At 31.2% G+C, this 14,895-nt stretch overlaps 1 protein-coding gene across 1 annotated transcript; it reads right to left on the reverse strand.

Annotated features, from left to right (window-relative positions):
• Positions 1–9,446: 9,446 nt before the first annotated feature.
• On the reverse strand, positions 9,447–11,200 carry LOC126554664 (uncharacterized). Its single transcript, XM_050209719.1, has 2 exons — positions 11,092–11,200; positions 9,447–10,746 (listed from the first exon to the last, which is right to left on the reverse strand). The coding sequence occupies exons 1-2, from the start codon at positions 11,108–11,110 to the stop codon at positions 9,947–9,949; spliced, it is 819 nt and encodes a 272-aa protein (XP_050065676.1). The 5' UTR covers positions 11,111–11,200; the 3' UTR covers positions 9,447–9,946.
• Positions 11,201–14,895: the final 3,695 nt, after the last annotated feature.

Raw genomic sequence — 14,895 nt, forward strand, 5'->3', positions numbered from 1 at the left:
AGTGTCCTGCACAGCGATCACTACACAAAATTGGTGTCAGGTGTGGGGTCATCTCAATCGAGTGAAATAAAATTATACAAAAATTTTAAGTAACTTGAGACCCACCGACGAACCACGTTCAACGGGACAGCACGAGTTATCAAGAAGGATCAGCAGTCAGAACAGGACAGTTCAAGGACGCGGTCTTTTCAAGCCAGCAAGGCAGCTCAAGGAACCAAGTTCACGGAGCAGCGCAACCTCGCCAGCAGAGCGTATACAGGAGCGCAAGTTTTCAACTTCCGAAGCAGAGATGAGCAAAGTGTAAGTTATTTTTATTATCTTATACTGTCAAATCTGTGGGAAAAGACTGAGGGTTATACTCAGTAAATGTATTTGAGGAGTAAGGGTTCAAGTGAATCGGACCCAGCCTTAATAGCACCAGTATCAGCAGATTCTGGTTTAACCGATACGTTGAGTACCGAAAATACCGACGAATCGACGAGTGATTTAATAGACCTTAACCGAACGTTTAGAGGGGAGATAACAAATATGGCAAATCAATTAGATTTTATTACAGCCTTGAGATTTATTCCAGAATTCACAGACGGAAATGAAACTGATCTAGCATCATTCATTGCCCGATGCGATTTCGTATTTTCGAAAATTCCCGATGCAATTAAATCTGATATTTTAGACGCTGTACTTACTCAGTTAAAAGGTAAAGCTTTTGACGCGGTTAGATACAGGGAAATTACATCTTGGGAGGAGCTTAAGGCACATCTTAGAACTATATTTGGAACATCTCACTCTGTGCAGTACTTACAAGCACAATTAAGTTCGATGAGACAGGGTCAGAAGGAAATGGTAAAAGATTTCGCGCAGCGCATAGAAAAAACCTATCACGAATTAACACACGCATTAACTATAGGAAAGACCAACAATGAAGCAAAAATAATCGCGCAAACGGTACAGTCGCATGCACTCAGCGTTTTTATTTCCGGCGTGTCACAGGCCATTCAAATAATTTTACTAGCGCGTAATATTACTAGCTTTGAAGAGGCCATATTAATAGGTATCGAACAGGAGAAACTTTCGGTATAGGAGGGGAAGCCTCAAGAGTACACGAAAGTAATAATAAAAACCATTTCAAAGGGAAATCTAATCAAACGGGAGAAAAAATTGATAAAAGTAAGATTAAATGTTTCCGTTGCGATAAAATGGGTCATTACGCGAATGAATGTAAAACACCTGAACAAAATATTACAAACAAAACCGATGTTAAGAAAGAATATACGGGTCAAGTAAGATATTGTAAATTTTGTAGGAAAAATAATCATGAGACCAACGAGTGTAGGAAGCTTAAAAGACTAACCGAGGGGGAGCCATCCGGTAGGTAGTTCAGGCGAAAGCTCGGGGTCAGATAACCGAACAGTCGGTGATATCAAGAATAATATACGCGTAATTACACCGATTCATGCGGAGCATATTTTATGTAGGTCGATCGATTTCGTAGGAGATGAGCATAAATTTTTAATCGATAGCGGCGCGGACATGAATATAATAAAATTATCGGAACTTAAAAACTACGTAATTGTTAACGAAACGGAAAAACGTAGTATTAAAGGAATAAACGCGACCGCAACACGAACAATAGGAACCGTCACGATAGAAATATTTATTAAAGATCAAACTTTTCAAGTAAAATTCGACATAGTCTGTGATGATTTTCTAATACCTGGGACAGGAATATTAGGCATAGCTTTTCTTAAAGTCAACAAAGCAATCATTGACATGGACAAAGACGTTCTAATTATACCTGAGTCGTTCGCGCAAAACAAAGTCGAACCGATAATCATACCTGCGCGTAGTAATTGTGTATTACGAATAGAAGCGGATGAATTAATTAGCTCCGACTTAATAGCGATTAAAAACACGAAATAAACGAAGACGTGATAATAGCGAATAGTTTAAGCCCCGTTAAAAATAATAAAATTATAAGTAATATAATTAATATATCGGAACAACCGTTTATTATCGACGAATTGACCACGAGCCATTTTAAATGGGAACCGTATACAGATAAGCTATTTGTAATTAATCAGCCGAGTAATGAGCGAACAGAGGGCAAAGGGCAACCTGGTAGGCTCCGGCTATTAAATGAAACGATTAAAACTGAACATTTAAACGCGGAAGAAAAAAAGAATATTATTAGTATATGTAATGAGTACTCTCGACATATTCTATTTGGAGGGGGACAGTTTGACGGCAACAGACGTCGTCACGTATAAAATTAATACGCCGCGTATTACAAAACCGATAAATATAAGACCATATCGTATTCCGTGGGCATATCAAGCCGAAATCGAAGAACAGATAACGAAAATAAAACAAGACAACATTGTTCAAAATTCCGTGTCACCATTTAACTCTCCGTTAGTAATAGTGGAAAAGAAAATAGGCGATGACGGTAAACAGAAATTACGGGTATGTGTAGATTTTCGAAAATTTTATATACGATATACTTTATTGTATTACAGTATGGTATGGTTACTTTTGGGAATACAATTGGCAAGGGCACAATTACATTACCAAGACAATCAAATACGACAGACATCTGGAATATATTATGAGAATTTAGGACCTATTAAAATCGTAACTAATACATGGGATTTAGCGATTTCTCTGGATACATCCTGTTATAGGGAACAATGGACCGTTTTTGAGGATCGTCTGGAAAAAATAAAAACCATGTGTACTGAACTTACCAAGTGGGAGGACCTAGGAAGCTGTGAACCCATGTTAACGCACGCGAAACTTATGAAAAAGAAAGTATACGAACGTAGGGAGCTTTTGTTAGGCTCTGTTGAAGCGCGATCGCGTCGCGGCATTTGGCAACATGTTACACAAGCGGCACAGATACTTTATGGGTTATGTAATTTAGAATGTATGAAAAAATTTGATTTTTCTATTTATAAATTAAAAGATTCTCAGTTTGACCAAATAAATCTTATAAAGGAAAATATAAGGGTAATAAATATTAAACATGAAATATACGAACAACGTATTACGCAGTTAAATGAAACGCTTGAGCAATTTTTGAATATATCTAATACTTTATTGCCTAAACTAGAAGCTGATAAAATTAATAAACAATTTGTGATCATTAACCAAATTATGATAATACAAATGATGAGGGTCAACACTTTAGTCGAGATTATACAGAGTGCAAGGTTAGGTCAAATACACCCAAGCTTAATAAATAACAACTTTGTTGGAACAATTTAGAGACATTAAACTTGTTCTACCTAGTGGGACCAATATGCCACTGGAGGTAGAAATAAATAATGTTTTTGAGTTGGTAAAATTATCAGATTTGACAGTGTATTATAATAGAGATAACCTTGTATTTATTTTAAATATTCCTTTAGTGTACCAGCACGACTTAAGTTTATATAAATTAATACCGTTACCGGTATGTGTTGCTGATAATAAAAAGAAATGTATGTATATTAGACCTAAGCATGATTTTTTAGCTGTTACTAAATCTAAGGAACTCTACTCAACATATGACAATTTTAACCCTGCAATTTGTAAAACTGCTCATGAATTTCTGATATGTCCCGAAACCCATCCTTTGCACCCCAGGAGTATGAGACCTGTGTGTGAAATACTCCTGATGCAGGAACCTAGGGAGGTCCCAGAAAGTTGTGAGATACGTTACGTGGAAATGGCTACGACAGTCTTCCACAAATTGAGGCATAAAAATGAGTGGTTATATGTTACCAATAACGATTCAGTATTTGTCACTTGCGAAGAAGAGAAAGAATCGAAAAATCACATATTGGAAGGAGCAGGCATCATCGCCCTTAACGAAACTTGTCGTGGATATGCCAACAGAGATGTCCTTATACCCGGACGCATTTCCGGAAGAACGCAATATACAGATTTCATTCCAACATCAATACTCAAGGAGCCCAGCAGCGACAGTGGAAACGACCAGTTTGTCAAAACAATGAAATTTCAGCATATCAAGACAAACCAAATGAGTGATTTAAACGAGATTACAATCACGCAAGAACAAGCTGCGGAACAGCGACAACATAAGATGTTATACCAGCAAATGGAATCAAAAATGTATGTGGTTGTTGTTATAGGAGTAACAACAATTATCGTTATTCTAGTAATCAGTTGTACAATATCATTGTTGTTGCGACTGATAACAAACAGAACGAAGCAAAAATCATGTGAGGAACCACTCCAACTAGAAGAAAAGTGGACACAAGTCAATACCAATGACTTGCTGGAAGCCACAGCACCTAGTGAGAGATCGTTAGAAATGGTTCATGAGGAAGTGACTGAGACATCCTTTTCATTATACCCAAAATTAAAAACGTAGGATTTGTTTTTTTGTTTTTTTGTTTTTGTTTTTTTTTGAAAGTCGATGGACTTTCATCTTAGAGGGGAGGAATGTAGTAAACCCAATGCACCTGCATGGTGTTATACTATATTAGATTACATTATATTTAATTGGGATAGTTTATTAATACACCTGCATTATAAGCAATAGGCCAGAGATCAGAAAAACATAGTTTTTCTGTCGATTAAGTAATAATTATATAATTATAGGATATTACTATAATTATATCATTTATATAATAGTTATATAATTATTTATTGATGATTATGTAAATCATCATATCACTCTAAAATAGACTACTAGTCCCCTGCATGTCATTGAGAACTCATATAAATACGAGTAGAGTATTTAGAAGTAATCAGAAAGGTAGTACTATTCAAGAAGGTAGTTCACTCCAATGTAAGACTATTGCTCGTCGTGGACTTTGTCACAGCCACATCGCCGCGAGTTTACGGTCATTCCCAGTACTTGTAACTTTTACATAGCAGCAAGCTATTTTACTTATGTTTTATATTATTGTTTAATGTTTTATATTGTTTAACTTAATAAACTTTTACTTTATTTCAATTAAAACAACAAGTGTTTTAATTTTCAATACCTACCTTTCTCACAACAACTCAAGCTCAACCACAGAACGTGCTACGTCGTTTAAATAATTAATTTGTACGAAGTCGCAGTGTCCTGCACAGCGATCACTACATGATGTTTATTTACCAGCTATACGATAATAATATATCATTACTGTAAAAATATTATATTATAATAATATATATATTAATATATAATATATATAATTAAATACAAAATACAAAATACAAATCATACAACTTTTAACGAGTAATATAATGCTTATAATTTATAATACAACCATTGATTTTAGAATAATTTATTATGAATAACAATAATATCTACACTTACCAAAATTTGAAAAAAAATTTACTTCACTTGACTTAAAATGCAGTTGTAAATTGATTGGTTTTGATGAAATAGGTGTATTTTTCAGATTTTGCAGTATACACACAAAAATATTTAAATAAACAGTCACTACAGTATAATATAATATAATATTATGTGCACACAATTTAACCAATATGGCAACATAATTTGCAAGTTATAGTATGTGCATTCATTTTTCCGACATCGATTTTGACTTTAAATAATATCAAAAGTCAACACTAAATAAAATAAAATAATACTTACCGGAGAAGTATGAATAATTAGTCCAATATAAGGCTATATATCCTAATAATACCTACCAATCGTATTGTAATTCGTATCCACATAACACTATAACAGTATAACAATAACATAACTCATTGTATAGGTATACCTATAACCTATATATCAGACATCCAAAATAATTATATATTATTATGTTACAAAATTTAGAGTAAAATGTTATTGTGGCTACATAGTACATAACAATATTATGTTATCATAATTTATGTCAAGCCGTTCCAGTTTTATGTTGTTAGCTTAAATATTATATTAGACTATTATAGAGCGAATTGACCTAATTTTATATACCTATTTATATAGTTTTTGTTTTTAATATTTTATTCTGATATACCTATCGATATACATTAATAAATAATGAGCTACACGGCTTCTTATACCAAAAAAAGTTCAAAATAATTTTTACTTAAAAAGTTAAACGGACGTATACTATACAAGGAAACGTATGGTTAACGAAAAATCACGTAATGCGTTTTTTTTACTTTTTGTAACTCCGATTACGGGTGAAATATAGTCGTACGCACTTCAACCGTAGATCCTTTTTAAATCATCGTACGCCAAAATATACCAATCTCGATTTTCGTAGTGATCGAACGAAAACCCAATATTAAAAAAACCACGTAATTATGTAATTTTCTAATTAAAAAACACACGAAAAATCATAACATCCGAATAAAAAGTCGGATAACCTCGATATTGGTACCTATCGATCCAGCTCAAAATCCACTATAACATCCGACTACTAAATGGCTCACCGCACTCTAAATCTAAGTTTCAATGTCAAAAAAAAAATAATAACATGCATTTTGAACTATTTCGAAGCCCCAAAAGACGAGGGAAAACGGCTCCTATGGTCTCGACACAAGACACTGAATTTGATCACCGACTACCAAACTACCCAAACATCGAATATCAGAAACGTCGTACAAAAACTAAACGTCTTCCAAAATACACCAGGGGAGGGGGTCCGAGGACCCTCGACTCCAGGAGTACGTTTTAGATGGGTTTAAACCAACATTTTTGGTGAAGAAACGATCCTCCTAAGTTAAAACCCGGCCGACAAATACTTAACTCAAAAAAAGGAGGAGGGGAAACTTGCCCGTGTATCGCCAACGTTGGCACAACTACGACAAACACTGGATGGCCCTTTCTCGCAATTGAAACATAGACCGTAATATGCCAGTACTCCGCCAACGTTGGAACAACTATAACTTACACTGGCTGGCCCACGCTCGAAATTCATTTAGTGCCCGTAGTATGCCAGTATTGTGTCAACACTGGCTGCACACTGGTTACCAGTACTAGTTTTTCAGTACTGGTGTAGTACTTGATAAAATTATGGCCAGTACTGTACCCGTAAGGGCCAGCCAACTGTGGGGTGCCAGTACAGTCGCAGTACAGCGCCCTTTGTGATTGTCGGCATAAGTCATAAATTTCCGATTGGGCCGTTAACGTTAACAGTCGTTCAAGCAACACCCATTTTTTTTTAACGGATCGTTAGTGTGTTAACAACTCTGTAAATCGCTAATGAACGTTAATGCAACCCACCCTTAGAAAATATACTAAAGACATTTACTTAAAAATATTTTTGATAATACAATCATAAAATGTTTTTAAAATATAATCATCTTACAAATGGTGTGTGGGTAAATACATATATTATGTTTGGGAAGTATTAAGAACACCAATATCATAGACACGGAAAATACGTATATAATAATAAGATGCAATTGCACAATATATATATATATATATTAGGGTGACCCTTATATAATAGGGGGTAAGGAAAGTTAAATATTTTTAATTTCTCACCCTCCCAATTTTTTCATTACCATACGAAAGTTATGTGGGTTAAATTTGGTGATGATTAATAACCCCCTTCAGGTGCCGCAAAAGAGTTGAATATTGATAAAAAGGGTAGTTTTAGGGTTTTTCTGATTTAATTCAAATTATATTGCGTTAGACATAAAATTGTATAAAATCTAAATTGTAGATTTAGATATTGGCTATAAAAAATGGTCTTACAAAATTTCTGGTAAAACCAATATTTTCTGTGAAAATTAGAATAAAATAAAAATTATTACCTTTTTCTGAAAAAAAATTGAAATTTTCAATATATTTTCTATATGATTGTTTTTGCGATAACATACTTACAAATCTTCAAAGATGAAATAAAATAAAATTGTTTATAACTAATGTACTAATGCTAATTGTACAATTATTGTTTTACATTAAGAAATTAATCTTTAAGTATACAAAATATTGAATTAATCTTAAAAAAAAATAAATCATTTACCTACACAAATATATATTGAATATTAATGTCATTAAAAATAAATAGTAGTTCAATGGAGTAATAGAATGTGAGAATTAGATTCGTTACATTTAAATAAATTATCTATTAGTTATGAACGAATTAATGTATTTTTTTTACAATCAGGGTAATTTTTTTTATAATCGTTTACAACTTGTAATAAAAATTGTTTTTGATTTTCGTCTTTCGTCAATATACTATTGTATTCTTGAATTAACTTAACGCCACTTTCTGCAACATCGTTTATGACTGATAACTCTGTTAAAATATTAATTCCTTTTTTATAGTCTTCTCTGTCTTTCCAACTATCCGGATGGAAATCTATAAAATCGGTCGAAATTTTAAATCTTGAAAAAAAGTTGACTGTCTCTGGTGATACAAATTCATGTAATTCTTTTTTTATAAATGTTTTTATATCCTCTTTACTCAAAACAATTTTATTAATTGTATCATCATTGTTGTGGATTGATTTAAGTGCTTCGACCATTTTAATTTTAATTTCGGTTGGCATACGAAAATCAAAAAATGACATGGCTATACTTTCCGGCGCACAGTGGGATATTTTCATAAAAACCTGGCCAAAATATAAATACTAATTAAAAATCAATTTTCTTAACTTTATTTAATTATTTATATCATGTTATTTTAATAGAATAATATTATTTTACAGATATCATAAAAATTAAATTTTAAGTCACGTTTCTGTTGAATTTATTCACTCGACGACGTGGAAACTTCATTTTCACTACTAATATCTGACTCTGTTCCTTTTGTTTTTATGGTTTTTATGTTGATGTCTGGAGGCAAAATCATTTCCAATACTTCTGGGTGAATATGTTTAATTTTTTTTTGAGGTAGTTGCCTTAGACTGGAAATTAATGGATCGGAACTTACTAAAAGTCTATTAAAAACATCCTCTAAATTTTTAATTCTAGAACATTTTCTTGAAAATCCTTCTCTATATTTTTTTATATCCTTATTTCTAGCTTCTTGTGACTCTTCCGAAAATTGACCAATTGGTAATATTGACAGTGCCTCAATTATTTGAGTTCCATGAATTAATATTTTGTGAACAGATGTTGGCATGTTATACCATGGATACTTGTCGACAAATTTTTGTGCAGTTAATATACAGTAATTATTAAACTTTTTCAAATCTATTTTGTATCCACTAGATATTGTTAGTAATACTATTTTAAAACGATTAATTATTTCAATATCTACTCCAGTAATAGATGACGACATTTCTGTATTTTCGAAAAATCGCCTCGCTGTGTTTCCGTCATTTGAAGTTCCATAACCACATTTAGGAATATCAACCAGTAGTCCTAATTTAGATTTAAAATCTTCTTGAATCCTTTTCTTATTTTCCAAAACTTTTCTTTTCTCTTCATCTCCACGCGCTTGCCACTTTTTGATACCAATTTTGTATGACAAATGTAACAAACACTCAAAAAATCGTATCCACGCATGCAAAATTGAAAGCCCAAACTTTAAATTTAAATCATTTGTTTTTATATCTATCATTTTTTCAATTTTATTAAAATCTTTAGATGTACTTCCACATATATAACACTTCATTGCAGACTTAGTTGAAGTGACTGAGTTACACACTTTACCATCAATCATAGTAAACATCAAAATATGTTTCACCATGATTTCAGTATCGTTAAAATGAAAAATAGATGGTTGAAGTTTTTCTATTTGATTTTCTATACACACCTTTTCTTGTAAAGTTATGTCTACGGTCTCATGTATAAATTGAATTTTAATTGGTCGACAATATCTGGGTGATGAAGGACGGGGATTTTGCCATAGTATTATCTTATTGGGGCCATCTATATCTCCACTAACTAATTGCAAAGGTACAACAGATGTAAAAAATATACTCGAGTCCGAGTCGCATTCACTATTAAAAACTTGTTTGTATTCACTTTGTTGAGAACTACCATCACAACCCCATTTGGAAATTAAATATAATTTTTCAAAATATTTATCACTCACTGAATCAATATACTACCCTGGCCCTGTGATTTTAAAATTCTTTGAGTAGTTATATCTAATAATGCTTGTAATTTCACTTCAGCACAACTTTCTGTTATTTGCAAACAAGATTTATCAGGATAACATTCATTTTTTGCGTATCTTAAAAGATGATATGCAGGATAAATATTACAACCATGTTTTTTTGCCTGTGTCCTAATTAAATTGTACTGATGCTTTGTCAACTGAGCCTCAATAAGCAAAGAAAGAGCTTCGTCATTAGAAATAACCTTAATTTTATTTTTACTGTCTTTATAAGATTTTTTGTACTTTGAAGCTCTTGTAGGTGTTGTACATGTAATATTTTTTATAACGTAAGCACTATCTACATTTCCAGATTTTCTTAGAGACATTTGAGCAGCATATGAAAGCATAGTTGGACTATATTGGGTACGTAATTGTTCCGTTTTTCTTCTTTTTGATCGATCACTACTATCATGAAATGATGTGGAAGGCCGACCTCTAGATTTGCCCGACTGAGTTGAAATCTTTGAAGGAAAATGTATTTCAGTGTCTAACCAGATTTTATTTTTTGATAGAAATATGTTCTTTTTTCTCTGTGATGATTGCCATTTAGATTTAAACTCACTAATGAAGTATGATAATAATTTATTTAAGGAATTTTCTGGACATTCTGTTAATGTAACTAAACGTTTCTTTAAATGGTCAAATCGTGCATTAAAATGTTTAGCATTAATTTCTTGCATTATATGAAATAATGTTCTCCGACTTAAAGACATATGATTATCACCAGATCCTAAAATATTATAATATTATAACATTAGTATAAAAATACCAAGTGTAGTTTGAATAAAAACAATTTTAATACGTTTAATCACATGTATGTGAATCAAAAGTAATTTACACAATAAAGCGCAAATATGCGCAATTGTTTTTTAATTTTTTTGAAACTGCATAACATACACTAAAAAAAGATAAGATTGTATGGACTCGGACTATCTCGGAAGTTTACTAAAATTAATGATGAATTTTGTGTTTGTATATTTTATTTTAATTCTTGTATTTTTTATTAAAATTGTATATAAAAATATAAAGATAAATTGATTTTATATTTTATTAAACTTAAATACTATATACATACCTCCAGGTAACGAGTTCATTTTTTTTTTCGTAAAAATAACTATACAACAAAAAATATCAGCTATGTTCTAACAAAACTTTTTGTACAGAATAATACCGACGTACGCGTCGCATCTGTAATGCCATACTGTGGAGTATTATTGCAATACAATTAATACTGGTAACAACGTAAAATATTACGTAATTGCTTTAATATTATCTCTATTAGATAAACTATCAACAATTATCATTCTAGATGCATTTTGAAATTTCTAATTTTGGCCAGGTTTTTACGACAATATCCCACTGTGCGGCGCAAGATACCATAAGTGTCCACAAAATTTATGTGTAGCTGTATTAGAAATAGCTTTATCTGGGTATTCGATTAATTTTTTTAAAAATATAAAGTCATTATAAGGTGCATCAGTTGCAGCAGGGCATCCTAAACCATGCTTCTACGTATATCGTAACTAGAAAAATACATATATCACGAAGTGCATTCTCTTCTCGAATATTAAGTTTAAATTGTTTTCGAAACATATATATTTTTAATGAATAAATTGCTTTTGACATCCATCTGGCATGGTAAAAAGCACCAGGATAGTGAAAAAATATACCATTTGGTGGGTTTTCACCTAGAAAAATAACAGTCAACTCTAGAAGTTCTTTATAATCATCTCTACATTGTTGTTTTTTTAAATTTTGTAAACAGAAGTCTATAATTTGAGATTTATTTGTTTCAACTATAGATTTTACAACTGCATCATTTATTCCAGTTTCATACTTTTTTAAATCAATTTCGGGCCAGGCTTGTTGGAATTTTTTAAAAATAGGAACATCAGGACCAATAGTATTTATTTTTAATTTAACTTCAAAAACACTTCTTAGCACTAATTCGAATATATGTCGCCTACAAGGTAAATATAAAAGATTTCGTCCTATCAGTTGTTCCAATATAATACAGGCACCGTTTAACCGACCTGTGTTTGATGCCGTCGTATCACAACATAAAGCTTGTACTTTATTTGTTACACCCCAATTATTTATAATATCAAATATTGCATTTGCTTGTTGTTCACCAGTACCACTTTTGAGCTTTGGAACACCAAGTAATTGAGTTATTCCCTCAAACGAAACAATTACAGGTAATCTATCTACTTTTAATTTTCCATGTGTAATATCTGGTAGAAGTTTTCCATCCCAATGTAAGACAAGAGACCCTTTTTCTAGCAAATTAAATTTGTTTTGAAGTTCAATCGTTTTATTTTCTCGAAATCTTATTCGATCACGTTGAATTGTTGATCGATTTATTATTAATTTAGAAACATCATTACCTAGGGCGTCAGCAGTTGATATTATTATGTGAACAGCATCGCGATCGCTCAACTTACATTTATCTAAAGCAGCGAGTAGTTTAGGAGTCATAAATTCTTTTGATCCTCTCTGTTTCTTACTACATGATGGACTTGGTGAACTTGGTGTTATGTCTTCTTCTTCTATATCAACCTCGTCATCAGTTGAACTGCCATCAGTATTGAAATCTATTTGTACGGTGTGATCTAAAAAAATTTAAACACACTTTTAATTAATAAAAAAAATACTAAATAGTACTTAATATATTTTATTTAAATTGTAAATTTATCAAAATTACTTACTTAATTGTTCAATTTCTATTTTCGATCTTTTTCGACGTTGTTCAATTTTATGTAAATTGACAAAGGCCCTGTTTTCTTTTTTTGCCAAATTTCTATCAGTTCCCAACATGCATCCCGGTCTTCCTTTTTCTCTTTGCATTAGTAAAAATTTTTTATCTTCCTCAATTTTCATCATATTTAATGCATTTGAATGAGATACATCAAATAAGTCATTTAATTTTTCCTTGAACTCATTGACATTTTTAGTATTTTTTTCTGATACCCTTTTAGCCGATTTTTGTAACTCTCGTAAGTTTTGATATAATTTTTCCAATTTTAAAATACAATGATGTTCATCTCGAACTGGTATTCTCGCTTTTTCCCAAAATAGTACTATTTCTTTAAATACCAATCTTGCGCTTTCTCGCAAATTCAATTTTACATGTCTCAAATTATAAAATAGCACACTCAAAACTTGTTTTATAGATGGTAACTTACTGCCAACGATTTGGTTATTCACATTTCCAATTAAATATACTTCATCATGAGTACGTAGAACAACATTTGATGATAATGAAGCCATTTTATAATAAATATTTAATACTAATTTATAAAACTATTCACTTTTTAAAAAATATTATTCTTAAATAAAATAATGTAAGGTATCACGATTTATGAACATTGCACAACGAACAGTACATAAACAGTAATAAACAGTAATGCACGAAGTGACAATGTCTAATAACTGAATAAGAAAAGCTCGATAAGAAATATACAAATACAATTAGATTTGAATTTTATTTTATTTTTGTTATCAACAAATAACGAGATTATTTATTGTGTAGAAATACCCAAAACAAACTTAAACCGATAAAGATATAATATAATGATGTTCGTCACGTTTCGTTACACTCTCGTAATAGAGATATATTAAAATCTTGAAATTATTCGATTTTGTAAAGAAGATAATAATTTTTAATTTATATTATTTTCCATAGAAAATAATAGATTTATAAGAAATTTTGTAAGAACATTTTTTATAGACAATATCTAAATCTACAATTTAGATTCTATACAATTTTAAGTCTAACGCAATATATTTTGAATTAAATCAGAAAAACCCTAAAACTACCCTTTTTATCAATATTCAACCCTTTTGCGGCACCTGAAGGGGGTTACTAATCATCACCAAATTTAACCCACATAACTTTCGTATGGTAATGAAAAAATTGGGGGGGGGGGGGGGGAGAAATTAAAAATTTGAAAGTTCATAAATAAGGGCCACCCTAATATATATATATATATATATATTTATGTAGTGGTAAGACATAATGTATCTAATTAAAAAAAATATTAAAAAAAATAAAAAAATTCCAATGTATGGTACTACAGCACAACAAACATTTATTAACATGTGATATAGGTATACAATATAATTTAGTTGTACAAAACGTATGAATATATATAAAATAAAAATGAAAAAATGAAAAAATGAAAACATATAGGTACGTGTTGTATGCGATTTAATGAATGTTTTACGGTGCGTAAAAAACAATTTTTATACCTACGTAATAAACGTTTAAAATCATTTAACAAAGTAGATATACAACGATGTATAACATAAATAGGTAAATGCAATGTGTACGAGATAATGAAATTTTGAATTTGAAAAACATACAAAACCATTTGACATTAACAGTATGAGTGTTTCAAGAGTACGTTGCTTTGAGAAACGTTATATTAAATAGACAATTAATGTAAGCTTTCTTACACACGAATTATACAAATCTAATTATTACAACTGATTTAAACGAAAAATTCGTCGCAGCACAGAAATGGTTTAAGTGTTTGAGATTCGGCGTCTGTTTTCAACTCAAACTGTAGTCGATAAGATTAGGCGTTAGGATTCCGTGATAGGTTAGGCCGGTTAGGGTGACCGCACACTGGTAAAGCAAAACTGCTTTAAAGCGACTAAAGTCGCTTTATTATGACTAATCAAAAATAAAACCTTTATATTTTATGGAAAACACGCACACTGATAAAGTGTAGTCAAAACAAAACATTTTTGTCTTCAGTCATGACTAATATTATTTTATTGAAATAGAACGTGCGTTATTTTCATTAGTCATTATCAAGCAGTCACTGGAGAATTATATCAAAATTATGCCAAATATTATTTATTTATGCTAAAT

Source organism: Aphis gossypii, unplaced genomic scaffold (genome assembly GCF_020184175.1).
Source record: "Aphis gossypii isolate Hap1 unplaced genomic scaffold, ASM2018417v2 Contig00574, whole genome shotgun sequence".
NCBI lineage: Eukaryota > Metazoa > Arthropoda > Insecta > Hemiptera > Aphididae > Aphis > Aphis gossypii.